At 52.9% G+C, this 26,751-nt stretch overlaps 1 protein-coding gene across 1 annotated transcript; it reads right to left on the reverse strand.

Moving 5' to 3' along the window:
* Positions 1–617: 617 nt before the first annotated feature.
* BTBD2 (BTB domain containing 2) lies at positions 618–23,626 on the reverse strand. Its single transcript, XM_005890439.3, is given in 10 exon segments — positions 618–1,613; positions 1,882–2,028; positions 2,270–2,357; positions 2,485–2,677; positions 5,158–5,355; positions 5,440–5,545; positions 6,515–6,671; positions 9,759–9,878; positions 23,216–23,376; positions 23,379–23,626. Coding segments are annotated over 10 exon segments (1,551 nt in total). The 5' UTR covers positions 23,598–23,626; the 3' UTR covers positions 618–1,451.
* Between the last annotated feature and the right edge of the window lie 3,125 nt (positions 23,627–26,751).

Here is a 26,751-nt window from a genome sequence, read left to right on the forward strand (position 1 = left end):
AGTCACAGCAGCTCACTGTGACCCTGAATAGCCACACGCCTTGGGAGTGGGGCACAGCCATCTTGGGACCCCTTCTAATGAGCCCACCGGCTTGTTGCCCAGCCTTTACTCTGGCATGCCCACAACCTGTGGGTGCCCAGGCTGACACCATTTGTCCTTCTGTCCTGAACTGTAGTGGCCCCAGGACAGGCTGCTCTGGGGGCTACAGTGGGAGGCCTGGTCCCCTGCCCCATGGACCCCTCACTTGGGGTCTGCCTACAGTGTGGCAGGTCTCAGGAAGTGACGAGGAGCCCAAGGGCTGGAGCTCAGGGGCTCAGAGTCTCTGCAGCCAGCCTGGTCCTGGGTCCGGTTCATCCCTAAGAGTCCTCACTGGACAGGAGGGGCCAGGATGGGTTGTGGAAGCAGGAGGACACCCCCCTGGGCAGAGCCAGCACGGCCACTCTGGGTTGCATCCCTGCCAACAAGATTCCTGGTTCAGGGGGTGGGGGGGGGGCTCCTGACACTCTTGGCTGCTCCAGAAGGAGCCCAGGGCAAGCCCCCATGTGATCTGGATGCGCTGAAGGTGAGAAGTCTGGCTCCACTGCCAGGACCCCATCACACTGGAAGCAGCACATGTCTCAGGGATTATACGTTTCTTTCCTTTATTTAAAAAAAAAAAACAAAAACATTTGGGGTGTGGTGTGCAGACACACCTTCCATGGCTTAGGGGAGGACACAGGCTCCAGATGGAAGCATGGGGGTGGGGTAGGGGCTGCACCCTCCAGCACCTTGGGCAGAGTACTTGCTGGGGGCTGGGAGTGGGGCTACAGGTTGGGCAGGCGGGCCAGTGGGGACGTGGCCACCATGGCTGGCCCGCAACATGGCCCCTCCCAGGCAGACCCGGTCTGCCACCCGCGTCCACAGCTGCAGGGGCGGGGAGGGGCGTCCAGGGAGGCTGGACACAGATGGTCCTTTACTGGGCCCAGGGGCAGGGCCTGGGCCTGGCAGGAAGCCGGCCTGCAGGACCTTGGGAGGGCTTGAGCCCTCATTCTCGGGCAGGTTGGGGGGCCTGAGCCTCCCCAGTGAACAGAGCAGAGGCACACAAGCCCCCCATGCCAGCTACGGCCCCGCACGTGCTCTCCTACCAGAGAAACAGGAATTCAGGATGCATTGCCATGTGCAGCTGAAACAAACAGGAGGCAACACCCTACACCAACCCTGAGTGGGGCTGCAGGGGTGGTGGGCGGGTGGACCCTCTGCTCAGGGCGGGGTTAGGCTGACCCTGCCCCCCAAGTCCTGAGGGGGATTGTCTCTGCCGCCCTGCCCACCCCTCCATCACCTTGGAATAGGCAGCCAGCTCACCGCACGCAGAGAGGAGCCCTCCTGGCCCTGTGGGGGGCAGCAGCGTGGGCGGCAGGCACAGCAGTGGGGCCAGGCGGCCTGCCTGGGCTGGGGGGCACCGGGCCAGTGGCCTAGGTGTAGAAGATGACTTCTGGAATCTGGCCGTCCTCCACCGATGTGCCATTGTTGTTCCCGGCCGCATAGCAGAAGGTGAAGCAGGTCTTGGCCCCCGTCGTGGGCGACTCGTGGGTCACCTTGCGCAGGCCCTTGGTGCCATAGTGGGAGTCTGGGCCCTGTGGGGAGGACCCAGCAGGTCCGCAAGGATGTGCTGCATAAGAACACAGCTCAGGGCCCACCCAGTGTGCGCAGCAGGCCTCCAAAGGAGGACACAAGGTTGTGCCCTCCCAGCCTCACATCCTTAGAGGTGGGCAGTAAACTGGGAGGCGAGGTCCTGGGTGGGGCTCAGAGACCCTGAGTCTGGGCTGGGGGTCAGGTTCAGGGTTGGGGTCCTGGGGTAGGTTTCTGGGGTCAGGGGCCTGGGTGGGGTGGGGTCAGGCACACCTTGAGCGTGGCACAGGCCGTGTAGTTGACGTTGGGCAGCACCTCCACCGGCTCCTTGAACATGACTCTGAAGGTGCTGGCAGAGCCGTCACAGCTGAAGCCCGTGTCGTTCTGGCCCAGAACCGTGTTACTGTCCGTGTGGATGATCTAAGGGCCAGAGCCGGGCACAGCTCACCCCGGTGCCCCCAACCCGGTGCCCACCCACAGGACCCCACGGAGCCTGGATGTGAGGACTAAGCTAACCTGAAAGGAGGAGGCCAATGGTGGGGGTAGAGAGGCATGGTCCTGGGTCCCCCCTTGACTAGCGGAAGAGGGGTGGGATGTGAAGAAGGGGCGAGAAGAGGAAGGGGTGATCTGGAGGGACAGGGCCCAGAGGTAGGGGCAGGACCTGGATGTTCACTTGGTAATCTGTGGGCCCATGGATAGAGCCGTAGAGCCCGAAGCCGACCACAAAGATGCGTTTGTTGACCGAGAACCTGAGGGCATCGGAGGAAGGAGATGCTGAGTGACCTCCACCAACCAGGCCCTGCCCCTCCCCATGGGGAGGCCCCAACTAGGCCCCGCCCCACAACTTGCCCTGCCCATGAGACTTGCCCCGCCCACCTGATGCGGTCGCTCGTGCCGCTGTAGCCCCAGCGGCTCTCCACCTGCTGGAAGCGGTTGATGCTGCATTCCTTCCCGCGGAGGCAGCAGCGTGGCCGATCAATGAAGTCCACACGTGGCTTGGGATTGACGGTGAAGTGCAGGAAGAGGCTGACCACCTCACGGTCCACCAGGATCCCCGACTGCGCGGGCCCTGTGGGCACAGGAGGGAGTTGGGAAGGATGGGGCAAACCGTGAGCGCACAAAGACACCAGAAGGCAAGACATAAGACCCAGCCTCTTTTCTCTGCAAACCGTCATGGGTCCAGGCAGCCCCTGGGCGGGGGGGCGGGGGGGGAGTGTTAGTGAGGGGGAAATGGCCCTTCCAAGAGCGTTTGGGGAGCGGTCCCAGGTTGACATGGGGCCAATGCTCCAATGTGCTAGCTAACTGGGCAAAACCCCTTTCAGCTACTCGGGTCTCCTGACCCCCTCGGGGACTACCTAGGGGAACACCATGGGTCCACAGAGCTCATGCCCCTGCCTGTCTACCCCAGGCACCTACAGATGCGGGGGTGCTGGCCCCAAGTCAGGCCTGGAGCTGGGGAAGACTCTGGAGGTGGGAGCCTAGATGCAGCAAACCCAAGAACTCAGAGGAGCTTCTGGTGGGGAAGACCAGTGTGCTGGGGTCTCCTGGGCCACAGGGCGGGAGGATTACACCCGCCCTGCCCACCACCTGTGGCAGGACAAGGTGCCTGCAACAGGCCTAGATGGCACTGCCCTCCTTTACAGGAATCGCTCATTCACCAGCTTTGAGCTCGTTTCTGGGGCAGGTCAGCCATGGCCTGGCTCACAGACCCGGTAGCCCCATGTACGCATATTGCAGCAACAGGGGAGAGATGTCTGTGGAGCACATAAGATACAAAACTGAACACAGACAGGAACCGCTCTTTAAATCTCCACACAGAAAACAGAAAGCAAACCACCTGTGACCTCAGTCCTGACGCACACAGCCAGGGTAGTCTTTGGGGGACATTTTCCCAACCTTCTCTCTACTTTCCTACATTTTCAAGGGGAATAGAAGAGGCAGGAAAATTCTCCAAAACACAATTGAGTGACAAACAGCCAAAGCCCCAGAGGTCCCGCCCATAGCAGAAGGACAAGGCCCAGGTCTGGCACACACCCCAAGAGCTTGCATGTGGGGGGCGGGTGCTCCAGCCTGGGGACCCTCATGGGAGGAGGGGCGAGGGGGCCAAGAAAGGCTGGAGGGTGGTACTTCCAGGAGACCTGAGACCCTGGGGGGCTTTGGAAACCAGGTGGGCTGAGGGACCAGGAGGAGAGCTATTTCAGGGTGACAAGCAGGGCTGGAGAAAGAGGAATCCTGCAAGGCTCACACAGGCATCTTAGGTTGGGACAGCTCAACACTATAGCTGAGGGCTCTCACCTGGAGGTCCCAGCTCCCCAGGGAACACTGGGCAATGTTTGTGATATCCGTGATCATCAAGATAAGGGTGGGACTTCCCTAGCAGCCCAGTGGTTAAGAACCCGCCGTGCAATGCAGGGGACTCTGGTTGAATCCCTGGTTGGGGAACTAAGTTCCCACATGCCACAGGGCAACCAAGCCTCAGTGCCACAACCAGAAAACCTATGTCCTGCAACTACTGAAGCCTGCACCCTAGAGCCTGTGCACCACAACCAGAGTCCATGCACCGAAATGCAAGATCCTGCGTCCCACAACTAAGACACAACGCGGCCAAATAATTAAAATCTTAAAGAAGACAAGCGGGGCTCTTGGCATGGAGGGAGTGGGGCTAGGGAGGCTGCTCCACACCCCACAGCACCCAGGACGGCCCCGTCACTGTGGTGCTGCCAGGGTCTGGTATGAGGAAGTGCTAAGTATTTGATGGATAAGTGAGCCCCAGAGTACCGGAGACGGCCTCTGAGGCTGTACCCAAGTTCTGCTGTGCCACCAGTGACTGCCAGATAAAACAGGTCACCTGGTCAAGTCAGATTCTGATCATAGAGAGCTGACCCATAGAAGAAGTGCCTCCCCGCCACTGCATGGCAGACACACTGGAAAATGATCTGTTTGCTGTCGCTGTTCAATCTGGAGACCCTGAACCAGAGCGGGAATAGGAGCAGCATGACCTGGGAGAGACAGGACGTGGTGCACCTGCTGTGGGCTAGAGCTCCACCCAGAACCTCCCAGGCCAGTGTGGCTCCAGGACCAAGGTTGGCATCAGCCACGAAAATGACCCAAAGGGGAGGCCCAGCCTCCCTGGGGGAGGGTGCCAAGTTGGCATCTACTGCCACACGGCCCAAAGGATTGGAGGGTCCCCATGGGGCAGGAGGTAGGGCCAGGGCCAACCCTGCCTAGGCCTGAGTCCCAACCTGAGCCCTGCAGCATGGCTCCAGACACCTCTCAGCCCTTCATAGGCTCATGGAAGACCCGGACGCCACAGCCCATTCCCCGGACATGAGCCCCTGTTGGGGATCTGCAACACTCAAGACACACGTGTGTGGACACTTGAGATGTGGGGACTCAGGATGGTTGGCCTCTGGAGGTCATTCCAACATCAGGGTCTCAAGCCCAGTCCTGTTCTCACACGGACACGGCTGGCGCCTGACCCACTGTGGCCAGGCTGAGGGTCACATGACTCACACTCGGGATCACACTCCTTGTCAGTGCCCCTGTTACCTGCAGCGAACTCCTCAATGGTCATCAGTGGGAAGCGGATGAGGGCCAGCGCCTTGCCCAGAACCTTCCGTTTGTTCTCGGGTGTCACCTGCAGCTGCTGCCGCTGACATTCAGCCTCGGACCAACGGACAACGGCTGTGAACAGGCGCACCTCTCGGATGCCCAGCGTGTCCCGCTCCAGCACCGCCACCAGTGTGTCTGCAGGGAGGGGCTGTCAGCGGGTGCGGCCCCACCTCGGGGATGAGGTCTGATGGCCCCTGGGCGGCGACCAGTGTGCCTCACCTAGGTCGATGTCCGTGAAGCCCTCAGCTGTGATGGCGTCAGCCGTGTTCTTGTCAATGTTCTCCAGACATAGGCTGGCAAGCTGTGGTTCATCAAAAAGTCTTGCCTGGAGAGTGGGAGGGCAGTAAGAGAAGAGCCATGTCAACACCCAGCCACATGAACCCTGGCTCCACACTGGGCATGGATTTCAAGTCCTGGGAGCCGAGCAGCAGCCCAGAGATTATCATCTTCCAGGGTCCCAGACTCACAGTAACCACTGTCTGGGGATGGGGGCGGGGGAAGGGCAGGCTTGCACCTCAAAAGTCAGGATACTGAGAGGTTCAGGCTGGAGGTGGGCCCAGTCCTCCCCAGGTCAGGCAGGAGCCTTGGGGAGAGGGCAGAGAAGGACCCACAGGACACTGCAGAGATGTGCCCCTAATATGAGAACTCATGCACAGGGTGGGGCCCAGGGATGCCCGGGAAGCTGTGGGGCAGCCCAAACCCACACCCCTATGCACTGTGCTCTGCCTGGGGCTGGGCTAGGAGGCCAGGACGCCCCACGTGGCTGCAGCTCTCAGGAAATGGTTGGGAACAGTCCCCATATGACAGCCCAGGCTCTAGCACTCGAGAGCAACTCAGCAGATGCGCCGGGGCCCAGACACCACGGCAGCGAGGGGTCATAGAGCCACAACTACACTTGGGTGCTGCCCTATCCCAGCCGGCCTCTCAGTGGTCCAGCCCCGTCACAGTCAGTGGGACCAGACAGCCTCAGACGTGCCCCTCTAACTTAGTAACGGAATACCTTTCTCCCCACACCTGAGCCCTGCACAAGGGCACCAAAACGTCCACAGGAGCGCAAGAGTAACCAGGGAAACTCACCCGCAGGGTGCAGGGTACAGTGAGGGAGGAACTTACCCTTCCACAAGATTTAGCAGACACCTAAAAGTCAAATGCACCAACCCGACCTCTCCTGCCCCAGCGGCGGCATCCTCACCCACCTATATCGCTGTCCAGACTCCGCACCTATGCCCCAGCAGGTCCCACGCCTTCCCCTCCCCCACATCCTTGCCCTGCCCCCTGCATCCCAGCCTTGCACCTGCGTCAGCAGCATGAACGCGTTGTCAGCCCGCAGGTTCTTTTTCAGGAACTCCACACAGTGGGCCTCAAGAGCAGGCACCGCGTACTTCTTGGCAGTATACAGCGTGGTCATGACCGTCTCAGGCCCGATCTGAACTTCATCTGAGTAGAGAAACCTAGGGGCAGAGGCGGGTGTGAGGACAGCCTCCCTGCCCTCACCCTCCAGACCGGCCCAAGGAGCCATCCAAACCAGCACCAGTTGCCCTCTGACCTGTGGACTTGACCCCTCAAAAAAGTTACCAGGAAAAAGGAGCGGAGCTAAACTACCCACATGATACCCACGGAACGTATCTACACAGCAGGCAGCCTCTAACTCCTCTGTGGGCAGCATGGGATTTGCCCTGGGGCCATAACCCTCTGAACAACCCTCTGGCCCAGCCACAGCCAGCTCAAGCTCAACCACTGATGGGACCAGAAGTGCCAGCTGGAATTGCAGATATGGTGGCCGAGGTGACCACCTGTCCTCAGGCCAACTCTTTGTGTGGGTCAGAAGTGGGGTCGATTACAAAACCACAGGGAGAGAGTTGAGAAAGCAGCCCTTGGCCCGTCTGGTGGAAGCACCTCAGGGCGGCCCTGGGCATGCAGGAGAAATGATGTGTGTTCACAGCAGCACAATGCACAGGAAACCACCTGAGTGTCATCCACAGGCACAGAGCGGGAGTACAAGGGAGCAAGGGTGGAAGCCCAACCCACTGGAACAGCCCAAAGAGCAAGTTCCTGGAAGGTGCCCCCTCTCCTGGCACTCAGCACCCCCAGAACGCACTGGAAGCCTACACAGAAGCAGCAGGGATCTGGCGGGGTCAGGGACAGAATGGCCATCAATGTCAGCAGTGCTGAGGGGGACCTTGGAACAGACCAGGACATGTGGGAGCAGATGGGTGAGCCCCTCACATACAACGGAGGTAGTGTCCACCCTCTCAGGGGAACAGCCGTGGTCATCAAAACCCAGGGACAGAAAGAGAAACAGCAAACATATACAGAGAAAGACAGACACAGAGATGGAGACGAGACAGAACAGCCTTTCACCCCATGTCTCACCAAGCTTAGACTAAAGGGAGGGTTTGGCCAACTGCAATCTATCACTTTTTTTTGTCTTTTTAAAAAATAGACATTCTAATTTTTAAAAATTATGGTAATATATACATAAAATTTACCATTTTGACCATCAGTAGCATTAGTTACATTCGTTTCATTGTGCATTCATTCCCACTATCCATCTCCAGAACTTTCTCAGCTTCCCAAACTGGAATTCTGTCCCCACGAAACACTGACTCCCCACCCCTCCGCCAGCTCCTGGCCCCACCATCCACTTTCTGTCTCTGCATCTGACTCCTCTAGGACCTCCTGTTAGTGGAATCAGACGGTACCTGTCCTTTTGCATCTGGCTTATTTCATCATGTCCTCAAGGTCCATCTATGTTGGAGCAAGTGTCAGAATCCTTTTGAAGGCCAAGTAATACTCCAGCATGTGGATGGATCACACCTTCTTCATCCCTCATCTGTTCATGACAGCTGGGGTGTTTCCACCTTCTGGCTGTTGTGAATCACGCTGCTGTGAACGTGGGTGTGCAAATCTCTCTTCAAGCCCCTGCATCCCCTTCTTTTGGATCTGTACCCAGAGTAGGATTGCCTGAGCATATGGTGACTCTATGTTTAGATTGTGAGGATCTTCCGACTGTTTCCACAGTGGCTGCCCCATTTCACATTCCCCCAGAAGTGCATCATGGCCCCCATTTCTCCATGTCCTCGAGACAACTTGTTTGTTTAATATTGATCATAGCCATCCTGGTGGGTGTGAAGTGACAGCTCACTGTAATTTTACCACCTGGTTTGTAAATAAGTTTTTCTTGGCACTCAGCCCTGCCTACAGTTTACAGATTCTTCCAGGCCGCTTCTGCAGGATCAGCAGGCAGCAGTGGAAGCAGCACCCCCTGCCCTCTCTCGCAGGCAGCCTGTGGACCCTGGTCTGAAAAGCTGCCTAGAGACAGAAGTGAGATTACTCCACCAAGTGTTGTTTGTGGTCAGCCTGCAGAATTCAGCGTGGTTAGATGGAGCTAACAGGAACTGGTTTACATCCGAGGGTAACTGTGGATACCAGAGGGGAGAAGATGACACGGTTGGGGCAGGCGGCTGGGAGCGCACAACACAGATGGGACTGGATATGAATGGGACCGGCCAGGCAAGGCCTTGTCCATGGTGCTCAGAGCGGGGCAGGTCCACTCCATTTTCTTCCACTTTTTCTTTTCTCTTTCTCTCCCTCCCTCTCTCTTTGTGTGAATCAATGCCATTTTTATAATCAGAAGGGAAAAGAACTTCCCTGGCCAGCCAGAGGTTAGGATTCTGCATTTCTACTGCTGAGGGCCCAGGTTTGATCCCTGGTCAGGGAACTCCTAAGGTCCCCCATGTCCTGAGGCCAACAACAAAAAAGGCAAAAAAGGAAACTCCACATTTAAAAAGCTGTTTGACCATGTAGGATAGCCTTCAGGCTACACGTGTGGTCCACAGAGCTCGCCGGCCTCCACGGGGGTGCTGCCTCCACGGGGGTGCTGCCTCCTCGGCTTCCTGCAGTCTGTGTGTAGCACCTCTACCCCAAATCACTAGATTTGTTTTAAAGTCCTTGAGAAAAAAAATTGAAACTCGGAAAGAAAAAATACATGTTGAATTAAAAATCCTTACGTTAGGCTATTTCTTTAAAAACTCTTTGAGTACAAGGAATGAAAACTGGGAGATTCACCAACACGCGGGTGAACCTGAAACCACGATGCTCAGTGAGAGAAGCGGACACAGGACACGCAGGGTGTGAGTCCACTGGTGGGAAACGTCCAGAACAGGCCGATCCACAGACACAGAGGGTGGGTTCCTGGTTGTCAGGGGCTGGGGAGGGTGCGGTTCTGGGGATGGACTGTTCTGGAATTAAGAGGTGGCGGCTGCGTGCTCTGTGGAAAAACTAAATGCCACTAATAGTACACTGTACACTTTCAAGGGTGAGTTGAACAGTATGTGAAATATATTTTGAGACAAAAAATGCAAAATATGAAAATGGTGGGGGATGTCCAGAGTCCACCCCTCACTGAGAAGTTGAGTTCTAGAAATCTCAAGGGAGTCGCTTCTGGGACTCTGGAGGCAATGTCCCCAGGGCTCTATTAATTAACCATCAGGTATGTCTGTCCTACCCCCGGGTGGGAAGGACCTGGAAGGTCTTACTTGAGTAGTGCCAGGAAGGCAGCCGGCTCCACATCGGGCAGCTCGATCTCGGTGGACGTGGTGGCCATTCCCCCGTTGAACATGGCATCGAAGACAGCGCTGCCCACAGCCAGCACGAACCTAGGGAGTCAGAGAAGACCTGGTTACCCTCTGTGAGACCCACCAGTCTCCAAGTGCCCAAGCCTGGGGTCTCTTGAGGCCCTGGGATGTGGATGGCGAGCATCCCTGCAGTAGTAACACCCTGCCCAGAGCATCCTGCCCTAGATGCTTCTGGAAGGCAGGCCCTGAGGACTGAGAAGTTAGCTCCTGTGGATCAACAGTGAGAGGGCACAGATGCAAAACCATCTCCCTGGGGCTGCATGGACGACAGCTTTCTGCCAGTTCCACACGCCACAGGCAGCTCAGGCACTCCCCAACTCGTTCACTCCCTCCATCATTCATTCACTCACTCATCGTTCATTCACTCACTCGTTCACTCACTGATTCATTCAACCACTTGCTCCCTCATTCTCTCAACCACGTCACTCCCTCATTCTCTCACTCATTCATTTATTCACTTGTTCAACCATTGCTCAACCACTCTTTCACTCCCTCACTCATTTATTCACTCACTCACTCCACTGCTCTACACACATCCCCCAGGGTCAGGCTGCCAGGGAAGGCCTGGAGAGAACATTAGGACCGTGCTGAGTCTGTGGGGAAGGGTGTCGAGGCCAAGGGAGCGTTAGGATGTGAGTGGCCTCGGGGGCCTCAGGGTTCCACCAGTTGTGTACTCACGGTCCCCAGGCCTGCCCCATGACAGCCTTCCCCAAAGAGGACAGCCCCCTGCAAAGCCCTATTCTCTGGATTGCAAGCCACCATGCCTGCATCACACCTGCTCCCTGGGTCCTACTGTGACCCATGCAGGGCTCCGAGCACCCACCCCCTTGCAAAATCTCTGGATTCAGCAGTGACAGCCCACTCCCCGGCTTCTCTCTGCCCAGTGACGCTCCCCACAGCGCCCAGAAAACCCCACCCAGGCATCCCTCACTCCCTGAAAGAAGCCCGTCCACCCCTGCTCCTACCCACTCCTCCATCGTGGATGTGTGCTCCCAGCTCTGCCAGGCACTGGTCTGGCCCCCAGTCCTGCCCAGGGCTTAACAGCACTCCAAAGGCCAGGACAGAGATGGGAGCCAGGTGAGAAGCTAAATGCAGTGGATGAAAGGAGTGTCCCCAAAGTCACATCCCCCTGGAATGTCAGGATGGGACCTCGTCTGGAAACAGGGTCTTTGTGGATGTTACTTGCTAAGCCCAGGCTACCCTCATCCAGGCTGGGCCCTGACGCAATGGCTTATAATAAGACACCAAGGAGAGGCCACATGATGAGGGAGGCAGAGACTGAAGAGCCAAGGATGCCTGGGACCCCAGAAGCTGGAGGAGCCTCTGGAGGGAGCACAGCCCTGCCATACCCCATAGTAGACTTCTGGGTTCCAAGAGAGGATAACTGATGTGGTTTGCCCCACCATCTGGCCACCCCAGGATGCCCATGCCCTGTTCAGCTGCCAGCCCTGTTGTGTCCTTGGAGCCCCACTCATTCATCATGGCATCTGGGTCCTCAGCCCCACACACAATCCATATATGCAATGCTTTCCTGTTCCTCCTTTCTCCTAGATACAACAGAGCATCTTGATCTCCTATGGGGAAAACCATCCCTGACGATTCACTGGCAGGACATAAGAGGCAGACCAGCCGGGCCTGGTGTGTCTGTGCAGGGCCCAGGATGGTGGGGTATACATGTCCTCAGTGTTCCCGGTGGACAAAGTGACAAACTTCAGGCCTGGAAGAGCAACTGGGTCCAGGGGAGTCTGATCATCTCCACCTGCAGCCCTGCCCACCAGGCCCCTCACTGGCCTCCTGCCAGGAGTCTCCTATCCCCACCTCTCCGTCCATCCTCAAAACCATGATGATGAATATGGCAAATCAAAACCACTATGAGTGGACTTCCCTGGCAGTCCAGTGGTTAAGGATCCACCCACCAATGCAGGGGACGCAGGTTTGATTCATCCCACATGGAGAAGCTCTAAACAGTAACAAAAACAAGGCTAGGAGCTGACTGTGGCTCAGATCCTGAACTCCTTATTGGAAGATTCAGACTTAAATTGAAGAAAGTAGGGAAAACCATAGACCATTCAGGTATAACCTAAATCAAATCCCTTACGATTATACAGTGGAAGTGACAAATAGATTCAAGGGATTAGATCTGATAGAGTGTCTAAAGAACTATGGATGGAGGTTCATGACATTGTACAGGAGGTGGTGATCAAAACCATCCCCAAGAAGAAGAAATGCAAAAAGGCAAAATGGTTACCTGAGGAGGCCTTACAAATAGCTGAGAAAAGAAGAGAAGTAAAAGACAAAAGAGAAAAGGAAAGATATATCCATCCAAATGCAGAGTTCCAAAGAATAGCAAGGAGGTAAGGAAGCCTTCCTCAGTGATCAATGCAAAGAAATAGAGGAAAACAACAGAATGGGGAAGACCAGAGATCTCCTCAAGAAAATTAGAGATACCAAGGGAACATTTCATGCAAAGACGGGCACAAAAAAGGACAGAAACAGTATGGACCTAACAGAAGCAGAAGATATTAAGAAGAGGTGGCAAGAATACACAGAAGAACTATACAAAAAAGATCTTAATGATCCAGATAACCACGATGTGTGATCACTCACCTAGAGCCAGACATCCTGGAGTATGAAGTCAAGTGGGCCTTAGGAAGCATCACTACGAACAAAGCTAGTGGAGGTGATAGAATTCCAGCTGAGCTATTTCAAATCCTAAAAGATGATGCTGTGAAAGTGCTGCACTCAATAGGCCAGCAACTTTGGAAACCTCAGCAGTGGCCACAGGACTCCCAAAGAAAGGCAATGCCAAAGAGTGTTTACCACACAATTGCACTCATCTCACACGCTAGTAAAGTAATGCTCAAAATTCTCCAAGCGAGGCTTCAACACTATGTGAGCCAAGAACTTCCAGACGTTGAAGCTGGATTTAGAAAAGGCAGAGGAACCAGGAATCAAATTGCCAACATCCTTTGGATCATAGAAAAAGCAAGAGAATTACAGAAAAACATCTGCTTCATTGACTACACTAAAGCCTTTGACTGTGTGGATCACAACAAACTGTGGAAAATTCTTAAAGAGATGGGAATAGCAACCACCATACCTGCCTCCTGAGAAATTTGTATGCAGGCCAAGAAGCAACACTTCAAACCGGACATGGAACAACAGACTGGTTCCAAATTGAAAGGAGTATGTCAAGGTTGTATATTGTCACCTTGCTTATTTAACTTATATGCAGAGTACATCATGTGAAATGCCACGCTAGACGAAGCACAGGCTGGAATCAAGATTGCCAGAAGAAATAGCAATAACCTCAGATATGCAGATGACACCACCCTTATGGCAGAAAGTGAAGAGAAACTAAAAAGAGCCTCTTGATGAAGGTGAAAGAACACAGTGAAAAAGCTGGCTTTAAAACTCAACAGTCAAAAAACAAAGATCATGGCATCTAGTCCCATCACTTTATGGCAAATAGAGGGGGAAACAATAGAAGAGTGACATGTTTTATTTTGAGGGGCTCCAAAATCACTGCAGATGCCGCTGACTGCAGCCATGAAATTAAAAGATGCTTGTTCCTTGTAAGAAAACCTATGACAAACCTAGATAGCATATTGAAAAGCAGAGACATTAGTTTGCCGACAAAAGCCCATCTAGTCAAAACTATGGTTTTTTCCAGCAGTCATGTATGGATGTGAGAGTTACACCATTAAGAAAGCTTAGTGCTTAGGAATTGATGCTTCTGAACTGTGGTAGTGGAGAAGACTCTTGAGAGTCCCTTGGACAACAAGGAGATCAAACCAGTCAATCCTAAAGGAAATCAGTCCTGAATATTCATTGGAAGGACTGATGCTGAAGCTGAAGCTCCAATACTTTGGCCACCTGATTCGAAGAAAGGACTCATCTGAAAAGATCCTGATGCTGGGAAAGGTTGAAGGCAGGAGAAGGGATGAGATGGTTGGATGGCATCAGTGACTCGACAGACCTGAGTTTGAGCAAGCTCCGGGAGTTGGTGATGGTCAGGGAAGCCTGGTGTGTACAGTTCATGGGGTGGCAAAGAGTCGGACCCGACTGAGCAGCTGAACTGAACTGAACGCCCCAGGCAACTAAGCCCACGTGCCACAACTAGTGAGCCCATGCACCATAACTAGAATTCCATGCGACACAAGCAAAGATCCCACATGAGGCAATGAAGATCCTGAGTGCTGCAACTAAGATACGATGCAGCCAAATAAATTAAAAAAAAAAACAAAAAAAAAACCACCATGAGCCACTCCAGTATTCTTGCCTGGAAAATTCCATGGACAGAGGAGCCTGGTGCATTACAGTCCAGAGTCGCAAAGAGTTGGACACAACTGAGCACGCACGCACGCACTTACAGTGATAAGAGTCAAAAGCCTCTGCAAGATAAAAATTAATGAGAAAGTATGATGGAAATGCAGTATCAAAGCAAAAGCATCAGTTACAAAAAAACCCACCATGAGACATGACCTTACCCCTTGGACCACCAGCTAGAATAAAAAACCTAGACAATGACGAGAACTGCTGAGGATGTGGAGAAATCAGAGTCCTCAAGCAGGGTGACAGGGGCGGGGGTCATGAGGTGTGTAGCTGTGGTAGACAGGCCAGTGGTTCACCAGGGGGCGAAACATGAAGTTCCTGTCGACCCGGCAGTGCCACTCCCAGGGTATGTGCCTGAGAGAAGTGAACGCACACATCCACACAAAACCTGTGCATGAGTATTCAGCATGTCATGATCCACAGACTCCTGAAGATGGAAGCGACCCAGTGTCCATCAAGAGATGACAGACGAGCAGTGAGCACGTCATCCATACAAAGTGGTCTGTCCATACAAGGGGTGTTAGTTACCTTAAGAAGGAGATTTGGACTCATGTTACAACACGAACAGACGTTGAGAACATGATGCTCAGTGAGAGAAGCCAGACACAGAAGAACACAGAGTTTGGTTCAACTCACAGGTCCCTAAAGGAGTCAGATCCACAAGAGACAGGGAGAAGATGGTGGGGCCAGGAGCTGGGGAAGGCGATGGGGAGTCAGTGTTCCATGGGGACAGAGTTTTGGTGGGATGGTTGCAAACAACATGAATATGCTTAGTGCCACCAAGCTGTGCACTTAAAAATGGTTAAAAGGGTGAATTTTATGGTATGTGTATTTTACAACTTAAAAATTAAAAAGAAAGAAAGAATGACACACTACCCTGAAGGGACAGGGAAGAAAGACCAGCTATGCAGCTTTGGGAAACAGGTTAAAGGCCAAAAGAACTGCATACAAATACTGTGCTTTATGCAGAAAAAGTATTTTTCACAGGATAGGAAAAGCAGCTCTGAAACTACACATGTTGTGCCACTAAGCAGACATGTGCAAAATGAAAGCCAGGTTCTGAGAACTGGAGAAGAGAGTTACAGGTGAGGGGAAGGGAGGCTGGGATGAACTCTCCAAGGCTGAGCCAGAGTCAGAGGGACTCAAGTTGATCTCCTGGCTTTTAGGTGGGTGAATGGATGGATGGATGGACAGACTAGATGGACAGATGGAGACAGAGACACAGAAATAGAGGTTGTGTGTTGGTATATTTCCTCGCTCTATCTGCTAAGAAGGTCTCTTAACAACAATACCCCAGCAGCAGTGAGCACACCCAGCACCTGTATCTTGGTTTCTAAATACCATTTTCCACTAAACGGAGAAATGGTTGATTCCTGGGCTGAGGGAGGGGAAGGATGAGATGAGCTTGGTATCCTGTGGGGCCAAAAAGTAAAGACATTCTCCCGACATGACACACCAATGTTAAAAGGAATTGAGCTAACTGTAAGGACTTCCAGTGGCCAAATCTGGGACAGTAACGCTCATACCAGACAATGACCCAAAAGATAAACAACTGTGAGTCCATGAAGAAATAAATATATAATGGAGGAGGTATGTGAGCAAGGGGGAAGGGACAGTTTTTCCTTTCAGAATCCCAGTTAACAAATGGAGAAGGAGTTATGGAAATAGGAAATCACCATATGGCAGATGCCAGAGTAAACAACTCTTTCCAGCTAGAACCACCATCCACATATACTCCAACAGTGGGCAAAGGAGGAGGGGAAAGGGGATGTCTACACAGAGCACCCCTCAGGAGGGAAGGGTGATGACGAGGGGATGGCAGGGACATCCCAGTGGAGAAACCTGCCCTGCGGCCAAGGCTCACGTCACCAGAGATGGGACAGATGGATAGCACAGGCTCCGAAGTTTTACATTAAACACACGAAGGGGGTGAAAGGAGAAAGATGAGGGAAGACATACCCTGCAGACAGAAAGCACCAGTGAGCTGGAGTGGTTGCCCTGATAGCAGACAAGACAGATGTGAAGACAGGGAATGTTACTGGAAAATGGACATTTCCTACGAACAGAGGGTCAGTACACAGGAATAGGTAACAGCGCAAACAAACACACAACTGAGTCCCAAACCACACAAAGAGAAACTAAGCATAAAGAGGCGGAAGAGACAATCCAACAGTTTCCACCGGAGGTTTCAACACCTCACTCTTCACAACTGACAAACAGCCAGACTGAACAACGCCACCAACATACCTTTACGAAACCCTCAGCCCAGGGGTTTCCCCAGTGGTCCAGGGGTTAAGAATCCACCTTCCAGTGTAGGGAACTCAGTTTGGATCCCTGGTCAGGGAACTAGGATCCCACAGGCCATGGGGAAACTGAGCCCCCATGTTACAACTACAGAGCTTGCACGCCACAACTAGAGATTCCGCATGCTGCAAACAAGACCTGACACAGCCAAATAAATTTCTTTTGGGGATTTCTTAAACTCCCCAAACAAAACCCTCAGCCCAGTGATGGCAGAAGGCACGCTCTAGGAATATTCTCTAGGACAGACCAGGTACAAGGTCAAACAAATATACTTACAGGCACTGAAAGAAGTCAAAGCTTATTCTCCAAACAGAGGAATTAAATTATACACCAATAACAGAAAGACCTCTGAGAAATTCCCAAACATTTGGAAATGAAACAACACTTCTAAGTAACCCATGGGTCAGGGAAGAAACACAAGGGGAATGAGAAAAGATCTTGACCAGAACAAAAATGCACAGGGCACATCAGACTATGAGGAATGCAGCTAAAACACTGCTTGGGGTAAACATTATGTATCCATTAAATAAAGATCTAAAATCAGCAACCTAAGCTTCTGGGAATTAACTGGCAATCCAGTGGTTAGGACTTGGCACTTTCACTGCCGGGGTCCAGGTTCTATCCCTGGTCAGGGAATGAAGATCTCACAAGACACACACAGAGTGATCAACAGTTTATAAAAAATAAAATCAGCAAGGCAATCTTCCATCCCAGGAATCTAGAAAAGAGCAAATCAAGCCCAAAGAACAAAGAAGACAGTAAAGTGGGAGCAGGAATTAATGAAACTGGGAATGGGAAAATAGAGATAAATCAATGAAACCAAAAGGTCATTCTTTGAGGGGAAAAAAAAATTTAAACCACTGCTAGAACTTTAGCTAGACTGATCAAGCAAAAAGACACAAGTTACCAAAATCAGAAATGAAAACGGAATATCACTAAGACCAACGGTAAAAGAACTTTGAAACAACTTTACGTCAACAAAGACAACTTAGAGGAAATGGATAACTTCCTGTAAAGACAAACTGCCAACACTCACTGAAGACAGAGAAATCTAAACAAATAAATAACAAGTGAATTAGTCACTAAAAATCTTCTGGGACTTCCTTGGTAGTACAGCGGATAAGAATCTGCCTGTCAGTGCAGGGGACATGGGTTCAATCTCTGATGTAGAAAGATTCCACATGCCGTGGGGCAACTAAAGACCATGCACTGCAACTACTGAGCCCACGTGCCTAGAGCCTGTGCTCTGCAATGAGAAGCCACTGTAGCGAGAGGCCCACACACCGCAATGAAGAACAGCCCCTGCTCACCACAACTGGAGAAAGCCCTCATGCAGCAACGAAGACCCAGCACAACCAATTAAAACACACTATCTTTCCACAGGGAATTCCCGGTGGTCCAGCGGTTAAGACTCTGAGCTTCCACTGTAGGGGACACAGGTTCGATCACTGGCTAGGGAACTAAGATCCCACAAGCTCCACAGTGCAGCAAAAAAAGAAAAAGAAAAAATCTCCCCACAAGGAAAAGCCCATTCCCAGAAGAAATTAACACCAACCCTCTGCATATTCTTCTAGAAAGCAGAGGAGGAGGGAACATTTTCCAATTCACCTATGAGGCCAAAGACATTACTGAGTCCTTGGGCATCATGGCGGGTGGGGAATGGGGAAGCCACTTTGGAAACCAGTTTGGCGGTTTCTTAAAATGTCACATGTAAGTGTTACTTTGCGGTTCCAACATTTGACCCTTAGGTATTTACCCAAGAGAAAAGGAACAGTAGTACTTCCATATGCAGATTTCTGCACAAATGTTGAATGTTCATAGCAGTATTATTCCTTATAATGAAAAGCTAGAAGCTAGAAATGACCTGTTTAACCTGTATGCCTGTATAACCCATATGACTGGTGAATGGACAAAGTGTGGTCCATCCATGCAATGGGATTCAGCAGTAAGATGAATTACTTTGGCAATAAAAAGAAATGAGCTGTCCATTCAAGGATGTGGATAGATCTCACAAATAAGACACTGAATGAAAGAAGCCAGATCAAAACCTACACATTCTGTCATTTTAATTATATGCGATTTCTACAAATGGCAAAACTAGAGCCTGTGTTCCACAACGGGAGAAGCCACTGCAATGAGAAGCCCGCACACGGCAACTAGAGCGTAGCCCCCGCCCGCTGCAACTAGAGAAAAGCCCACACAGCAACAAAGACTCAGGGCAGCCAAGAATAAATAGATTAAAAAAAAAAAAAAAGATTCAGTTTGGGAATTCCCTGGCAGGCCAGTGGTTAGGACTCTATGCTTTCACTGCTGAGGTCGAAGGTTCAATCACTGGTCAGGGAACTAAGATGCTTCGAGCCATGTGGTGTAGCTGAGAAAACAAAAGATTTGGTTCCTCAGTTGTGAGGGCCACATTTCAAGTGCTCAGTAGCCATGTGTGACTAGAGGCTAGGACTGGAGAGGACAGATCTAGAACATTCCCATTGTCACAGAAAAGTCTACTGGACAGCACTGGACCATGGAATCAATGGAACAGCTATTAACACCAAAGAGGATTCAGAAAGAAATCATTCCAGTGGATAAAAATAAATGTGCAAGGCCCCACAGCTTCCCAGCAAGAACCAGCTAGGAAATATGTAACGGAGAAATTACTCACAACAGAAAAAACAACAACAACAACAACAAAAACAACACCTAGCAATAAATGTTTACGAGCTATGTGCTGCTTAGTTGCTTCAGTCGTGTCCCGACTCTGTGCGACCCCATAGACAGCAGCCCACCAGACTCCCCCGTCCCTGGGATTCTCCAGGCAAGAACACTGGAGTGGGTTGCCATTTCCTTCTCCAATGCATGAAAGTGAAAAGTGAAAGTGAAGTCGCTCAGTCGTGTCCGACTCTTAGCAACCCCGTGGACTGCAGCCTTCCAGGCTCCTTCGTCCATGGATTTTCCAGGCTAGAGTACTGGAGTGGAGTGCCATAGCTCTTGCACACAAGAGCTATGTGAAGAAACTATAAAACTGGGCATTCCCTGGTGGTCCAGTAGTTAGGACTCCATACTCTCACTGTTGAGGGGGCCTGGGTTCAATCCCCAGAGAGGAAACTAAATCCCAAAATCCGGCAGTGTGGCCAAAAAAAAAAAACCCAAAACATAAAACTACAAAACTTCCCTACGGAAACACAAAAGTACCATACATAAATGGAGAGACAACATGTGCCCATACTTTGTATTCTGAACTGTCAGCTCTCCCAACCTGGTATCTTTGCTAAGATAAACCCCTCCAGTTATTTCTTTAGCATTTGACAAACTGATTCTAAAGATTATAGGGAACCACTGAGCCAGGGACTGGTCAAATACAGCTCTTGGACCCAATCCAGCCCACCAGTTGTTTTTGTAAATAAAGTTTTATTGGCACACAGCCATGCACATTCATTTCTGTCTTTGCTGTGTTCATACTGCTACAGCAGAATTAAGCAGTTGGGACACAGACCATGTGGCCTACTGAGACTACCTATTGTCTGGCTCTTTACAAAAATTTGCTGGTACTGTGCTAGAAGGTAAATTCCAGGGAAAGAGATGTCTTTTGTTAGCACCGTTTCAGAGACTGCTGATTGAGCAAGGGATGGACAGGAGGAAGGGATGGACAGATGGGTAACTGATCCTGAAACAGCTAAATGTGTGAGACGAGCTGAAAAAGTCTTCACAAAAAGTCTTGAGCAAAACTGGGAAGAACAGCCACAGCAGTTGTCAAAATCCACCATAAAGCCACAGTCACTAAAAAACGTGCTATTTAGCTAAGCACACACAGAGATTGCTGTACTTTGGGGACATCTCTGCGCTGCTAAGTCTCCAGTGATATGTGAATAAAGGTATTTTAGATATTAACGTGGGGCAATCAAATTGTACAGTGCTACCCTGAAGATGCTCAGTGCTTCCTCAGAGGGAGCCCTGTGAGTATAGACATTGGACTGATGCATTTCCTAAGCACCCAGTGTGCCAGGCATTTTCCTGGGCTTGGCAGGAGGGAGAGCAGCAAGACACTGCTCACAGCAAGCCAAGGACAGCCATCACAGAGAAAGTTAGAAGGAAAAAGAGCGATGAAAAAGTACTACAGTGGAGAGGGGATGGGGGTGGGCGGCAGACTCTGAACGAGGCCTGAGCTTGCCCTGGCCAGAGCTGGCCCCTCTGCCATTACATATGCCAGGCCCTCCTGCGCCCCATGTACCAGGTCGCCCTTCACCCAGAGTCCACGCCATTCTGAGCCCCAGCCCAAAATCACCACAAGCCTGGATCCTGGGAAATGGTGGCTGCAGGCCCCACAGCCTTTCTGGAAGTTAGCACGAGCCCTGCCCTCAGTCTGCTTTGTGAAGTAAGCTCAGGTCCGGTTCAGCAGTCACCAGCTCTGCACTAACACCCTTCCCACCCCAGGCACTGTTTCTGGATCCCACGTGGCATTTACTTGTGTCCTCGGGCTCCTCCCAGGACCGTCCTGAGGCACGCCCCACTGGGTTTATCTGGTTATTTTCTCTGGGTGGACTGGTTCCTGGGACTTCTCTAACAAATTACTGCAAATTGGGTGATGAGAGAATCTCATGTTCTGGAGGCTGCAGGTGCAAGATCAGGGCCGTGCTCCCTGCAAGGTTCTGCCCTTCTCAGCTTCTGGGGGCCCCGGGCAGACTGTGGCTTGTGGCCACGTCCCTCCAGTCTCTGTCTGGTCCCTCTTCTCCACGTCTCTCACATGGACACTTAACACTTGGATTTAGTGCCGTTCAGATTATACAGGATGATCTCTTCTTGAAACTCTTAATCACATCTGCAAAGACCCTTTTCCCAATAAGGTCCTGTTCATGGGTTCTGGGCCTTGGGACTTGGACACAACTTGGGGGCCACCATCAACCCACGACACTGGGACTCAGGGCTGGAGGTGGAGCACACCAGGGGGAGGACTCTTTCCTGCTGGGGGTGTTGACACCCCCAGGACCATCAATTTAGCCACATGGTTAAGGGGGCATCTGCTGGGTTTCCCCAAGGTGGGGTTTCAATCTGCTCCTTACAAGCCAGTCCCTTAATGCAGCCCATCCGGGAGGGAGGCGGGGGTGAGGTCAGCCTGGAGCTGGGCACAGGCTGTGAGGAATTCTCCCTACTCCTGTCTGTGCTCCAGCAGCAATGCTCCAGTGTTTCCTGGAGCACCGGGTTACATCCCCACCAGCCTGTGAGGCCAGCCTGTGTGGAGGATGAGCCCGGGCACTGTGATAGGACCTGGTTAGTCCCAGGGTTGGTTGGTCACAGGGTCCACCCTCCCAGTGGCCCCAGGAAGGAAGTGTCTAATGGTTGGTCCCAGGTCATAGGGGTGGAGGGAAACTGAGGCCCAGGAGAGCCCAGGGTCACTTATGCACCTGTTCGCGGTAGGTAACATTTCACAATGCACATGAAATAACAACCCAAAGGCTGAAAAGAAAAGGAACTAGAACCTTCCATCAAGAGGATCCACAGAGCAGGAATATGAAACAAGAAAGGCATGACGGAGGCTGGGGGCTCCTGGGTCACAAGGCAACCAGCTCCCTACGGGAGTTCGCAGGGGAGGGGAGAGGGTTAGGGCAGGGACAAGCCCCAGGAGGTCTTGGGGACCCCCTCACCGGCCTGGAAGCTCCCTCGGGCAGGAATCTAGTCCCAGTTGCACATAAATAACCAAGAAAGGGCTAGAGAGAAGAATCTCAAAAACACAGGCCAAGTAAAAGCCAGACATCTGAATGGTGAAGACAACCCTCACAGCGGGCTGGGGACTCTCCAGGCAGAGTTGCAAGAACCCCCAGCCCCCTTCCCCAACAGAACCCTTCCAGCATCCCCCAGCAAGCAGTGGGCAGGGTGGTCTCTGATACAGCCCCGCCCCACCTAGGAATCTGGAGGCTGCACCCCTGAGCCTGGAGGCTGCACCCCTGAGCCTGGCAGAGGTGTGGGCCTGCACCAAGGAAAACCCCATTCAAGAGGAGACCTGGGATGTACGGTGTCAGGGAACGGGGGTTATGAGGGTCTGGGGTTCACGAGGTGGGAGTCTAGCGGGGCTCTGGGGGATCCCAGCCCCAGAAGGAGGGGGCACTCAGGGGAGGAGATCACTGGGGCCCGTGAGGCCCCAGTGGAGGAGGGGAAGGAGATGGAAGAGGCGGAAGGAGATGGGGTCTCTGGCGGTCCTACGGCTGGCCAGGCTGGGGTCTGCAGGGCCTGGAAAGCCTGGCAGGGGTTGAAGGGTCACAGAGATGCAGCAAGTGAAAGAGGTCTGCGGACCTGGGAGATTTCGGGCATGAGTGCAGGGTCAGGGATCATAGAGCCAGGAGACTCCAATGAGGGTGGAGGGGCAGGGGTCGCAGGAGCGGACCATGGCTAGTATCTGGAAGTCCGGGCTGGACGGAGGCCTGGCAGGGTCACAGGGCCTTAAGGGTGCTGGGGCCCGGGGGCGGTGGGGAAGGGCAGGTCCCCAGGACAGCAGGGGATCCAGGAATGGCGGGTGCTGGGTCCCCGGGGCTGGCGGTTTTCCTGAGGGGAGGCGGGGAGCGGGATCCCAGGAATGACTGAATCCTGGGGAGGGGGTGGGGGTAGGGGTCCAGTCCTGGGGATGACCGGGTCCCGGGAAGCGGCGGCGTCTTGGGGGATGACGGAGTCCCGGGGGGCGGGCCTCGGTGCTAACCCGGTCCCGGGTCGGGCGGCGGTCCCGGACGGCGGCCCACCTGTGCGCCGGGATGCGCTGCGCGCCGAGCCCCTTGCCCACCAGGAAGTGCACGTCGCAGAGCACCTCGTTGTTGAAGAGGAAGGCGAAGCGCTCCTTCACCGTGGGCTTGGTGGCCTGCCAGTTGTAGACGGGCTCGCGGAGCAGCGCCGCCGCCCCGGCTCCTCGGCCGCCCGCTCCCCGCCCGCCGCGGCCTGCGCGCCCGGCCCCGACACCGACACCGGCGGGGGCGGCCCGGGGACAGCGGGGGCCGGGGCGGCGGCGGCGGCGGCCGCGTTGCCGGGGGCCGGGGCGGTGTTGGCGCTGGGCCCGGGGCCGCCCCCCGCGCCCGGGCCGACCCCCGGCGGGCACGACGCGCGCCCGCCGCTCCCACCCGCCGCCATCTTGTCGGTGCGGCGCCCGGCGGGGCGGGCCTGGCGGGGGAGGGGCGGGAGGAGAGGGGAGGAGCGAGGAGATGGGGGACGGAGGGGAGAGGAGGGGAGCCGGAGAGGGAGATGGAGAGGGAGAGGGAGAGGGAGAGGGAGAGGGAGGGGCGGGGCGGGGGCGGGGCGGGGCGGGGGCGAGCAGAGGCCCATGGAGACTTCGTACCTCAGACCCTGGGCCTAGACCCCAGAGCCCCGACCTCAGACGTGGGACCCCCCCACGTGCTAGATCTCGTACTTCAGTCCTGGGACCCCGACCCCAGACTCTAAATCTTGTACCTCAGACCCCCAACCCCAGGTTCTAAATCTGTTACCTCAGACGCTGGACCTCGGGTTCTAGATCTGTTACCTCAGATCCCCAACCCCGGGTTCTAGATCCTGTACTTCAGACCCCTAACTCCGGGTTATAGATCTGTTACCTCAGACACTGGACCCCAGGTTCTAGATCCTGTACCTCAGACCGCAGATCCCAGATCCTGGACCTCAGAACCCGGGTACTAAACCCAGACCCCTTACTTCAGACTCTATGTCCCAGATCCAGAAATTGTGACCCCAGACCTCAAACCTCAAAACCCTGACCTCAGATTTGGAGTCACTAGCCCAGATCCTAGATCCTCAACCTCAGGGGCCTCAGACCTCAGACCCCAGTCCTCGTAATTCCACTCCTACATCCTGGGCCTCAGAACCCAGGCTCTGGATTCCAACTCCAGACCTCAGATTCCAGACCCGGGACGCCAGAACTCAGACCCCAACTCCAGTCCCTAAACCCCAGATCCCAGTCTCTGACCCATGACCCCCCAAACACAAATGCAGACCCGACTCCAGAGTCCAAACCCCATAGCTGGGACCCTGGACCTTAGCCCCAACCCCAGGTGGTCAGCTGAAGGGACCCCACAGTGGGGGGAGTACTGAATGCAGGGGAGGGCTGTGCATCCCAGAATCAACAGAGATACAGGTCCCTCCTCTGAGCCAGGTCTCAGTTGCCCGGTGTCCACAGAGCTGCAGCCCACAAACAGCTAACTGCACCCACAATGTCAGAGTGCCCTAATGCCTTGAAGAAGAGACACAGGCAGCTAGACCATAAAACAGGGTGTCTTGAGCAACCTGGGGGTCACAACCTGGAGATGCAGCCTGAAGAATGTAACAGAAGATATGACTTCAGGGGTGCAGGGGGAGCCTGGAGGCCTTCCTAAAGGAAGGGAGGCTGACCAGTGACTCAGGAGTCAGGAAGATGAATGGGGAGTCGGGGGTGGGTACTCTGTTTAATATCCCAGAAGGCAGGGGCTGGGTAGAGAGGGAGGCATAAGGGTGTTTTTGCCAGACCCTAGCTGAATACAAGACCTCAGTAACACCTGTGGCAATTTAGCATCTAAAAAGTGACTGGGAGACCCCCCAGGGGTCTAGAGCCTGGTCTCCCCCATGGAGAAAGGACTTCTGCCTGTGGATCATGGACCTTGGACACCCAGGAGAGCCATAGGCAAGAAATTCCACCTCAGCGTCCAGTCTCTGCCAGAATCCTGGCCAGTTCTTACATCCAAAGTAGACTTTGAACCCTGAGTCTCCACAGGGGCCGGCTTCATGGGCAGCCCCTGCACTTGCTGTCACCATCTTGAAATTCATAATAATTTTTTAACAAGGGGCCCCAAGTTTGCACTGTAGTCCAGTCCCTCCTCCTCCTCCTCCAAGGCTACCTAAAACTGCCCAGCCCCCTCCAAGACAACCCGTACCCTCAGCCCAAACCACCTAACCTTCCTTACTCTTTTTAGAATATAGACTCCTCCCAACTTAAGCCAGGTGTCTGGTAGGCAATGATTAAAGCCCTCCATATCTTTCCCACAATTGAAAGTCAGTCCCCCTTACCTGAGGACAACCTCTACCCTTGGGGGCTGAGGACCCAGCACTACAGATTTTACCAGTGGCTTTTCAGAGGATGTACTCCCAGCATTGGGCTCTAGGTTTTTATAAAATCCCACTTTACCATCCTCTGCTCCTTGGGGTGAGAAATTTCCTGAAGGTCAAGCAAACCATGTTATAACCATAGACAAAGGCATCTTGAACCTGTAGATAAAATTTTTGCAAAGATTTATTTTTTCATTCTAAACATAATATATAAATAAAGGAGAGAACTTGGAATTGCCAGAAAATTTCAAGAAAAGAACGTGTGCTTCATCCATTATATTAAATCCCAAACTAACCAATATTAATACTGTATCTACTATCTGTTCTATTGTTTGTTTTTTACAAAGAGTAGAATCTTTTTATGGGCTTCCCAGGTGGCTCAGTGGTAAGGAATCCAGCTACTAATGCAGGAGACCCAGAAGACATGGGTTCGATTCCTGGTTCAACAAGATCCCCAGGAGTAGGAAATGGCAACCAACTCCAGTATTCTTGCCTGGAAAATTCCATGGACAGAGGAGGCTGGTGGGCTACAGTCCATGCAGTCAAACATAACTGAGAGTTAGACATAACTGAGTGACTGAGCACACACATAGAGAAAATCTTTAGATACAGCTGGATCATGAATACAGATCATGTGGTACAGGGATGTCAGTCTTTTTATGTAGGGATGCTAAAAATGGTTCATCAGAATAAAATCAGGCTGTGAATACTGAACTAGCAGCTTCATAAAGAACAAAAATCCTAATAAAATAAATCTCTTTTTTTCAAAAAGAACAAAAATCTTGATTCTTGTCTTTGAGGATAATTATGAATTCATGGCATTCAGATTTGAGTAGCTGAATTGGTCATTAACTCATCAGTATTGATGAGAGATACCATTAAGTGGGCTCCTGTGTGCCTTCAGCACCCCAGAACTTGGAGAAGCACCCCTTCTTTCTGGCAGTGAAATACCCCAGGCCCACAATGTACCTGGCCTGCCCTGAAACATAAAACCAGCTAGTCTCCAAAGAGCCCTTATTCCTCTGGGTGGGGAAAATCCTGAAGGCTGCATTGGGATATTAAGCTGTTGTTATTTAATTGCTCAGTCATGTCTGACTCTTCTGCGATCCCGTGGACTGTAGCCCATCAGCCTCTTTTGTCCGTGGAATTCTCTAGGCAAGAATACTGGAGTGGGTTACCGTGCCCTCCTCCAGGGGATCTTCCCAACCCAGGGATC

Source organism: Bos mutus, chromosome 7 (genome assembly GCF_027580195.1).
Source record: "Bos mutus isolate GX-2022 chromosome 7, NWIPB_WYAK_1.1, whole genome shotgun sequence".
Lineage (NCBI taxonomy): Eukaryota > Metazoa > Chordata > Mammalia > Artiodactyla > Bovidae > Bos > Bos mutus.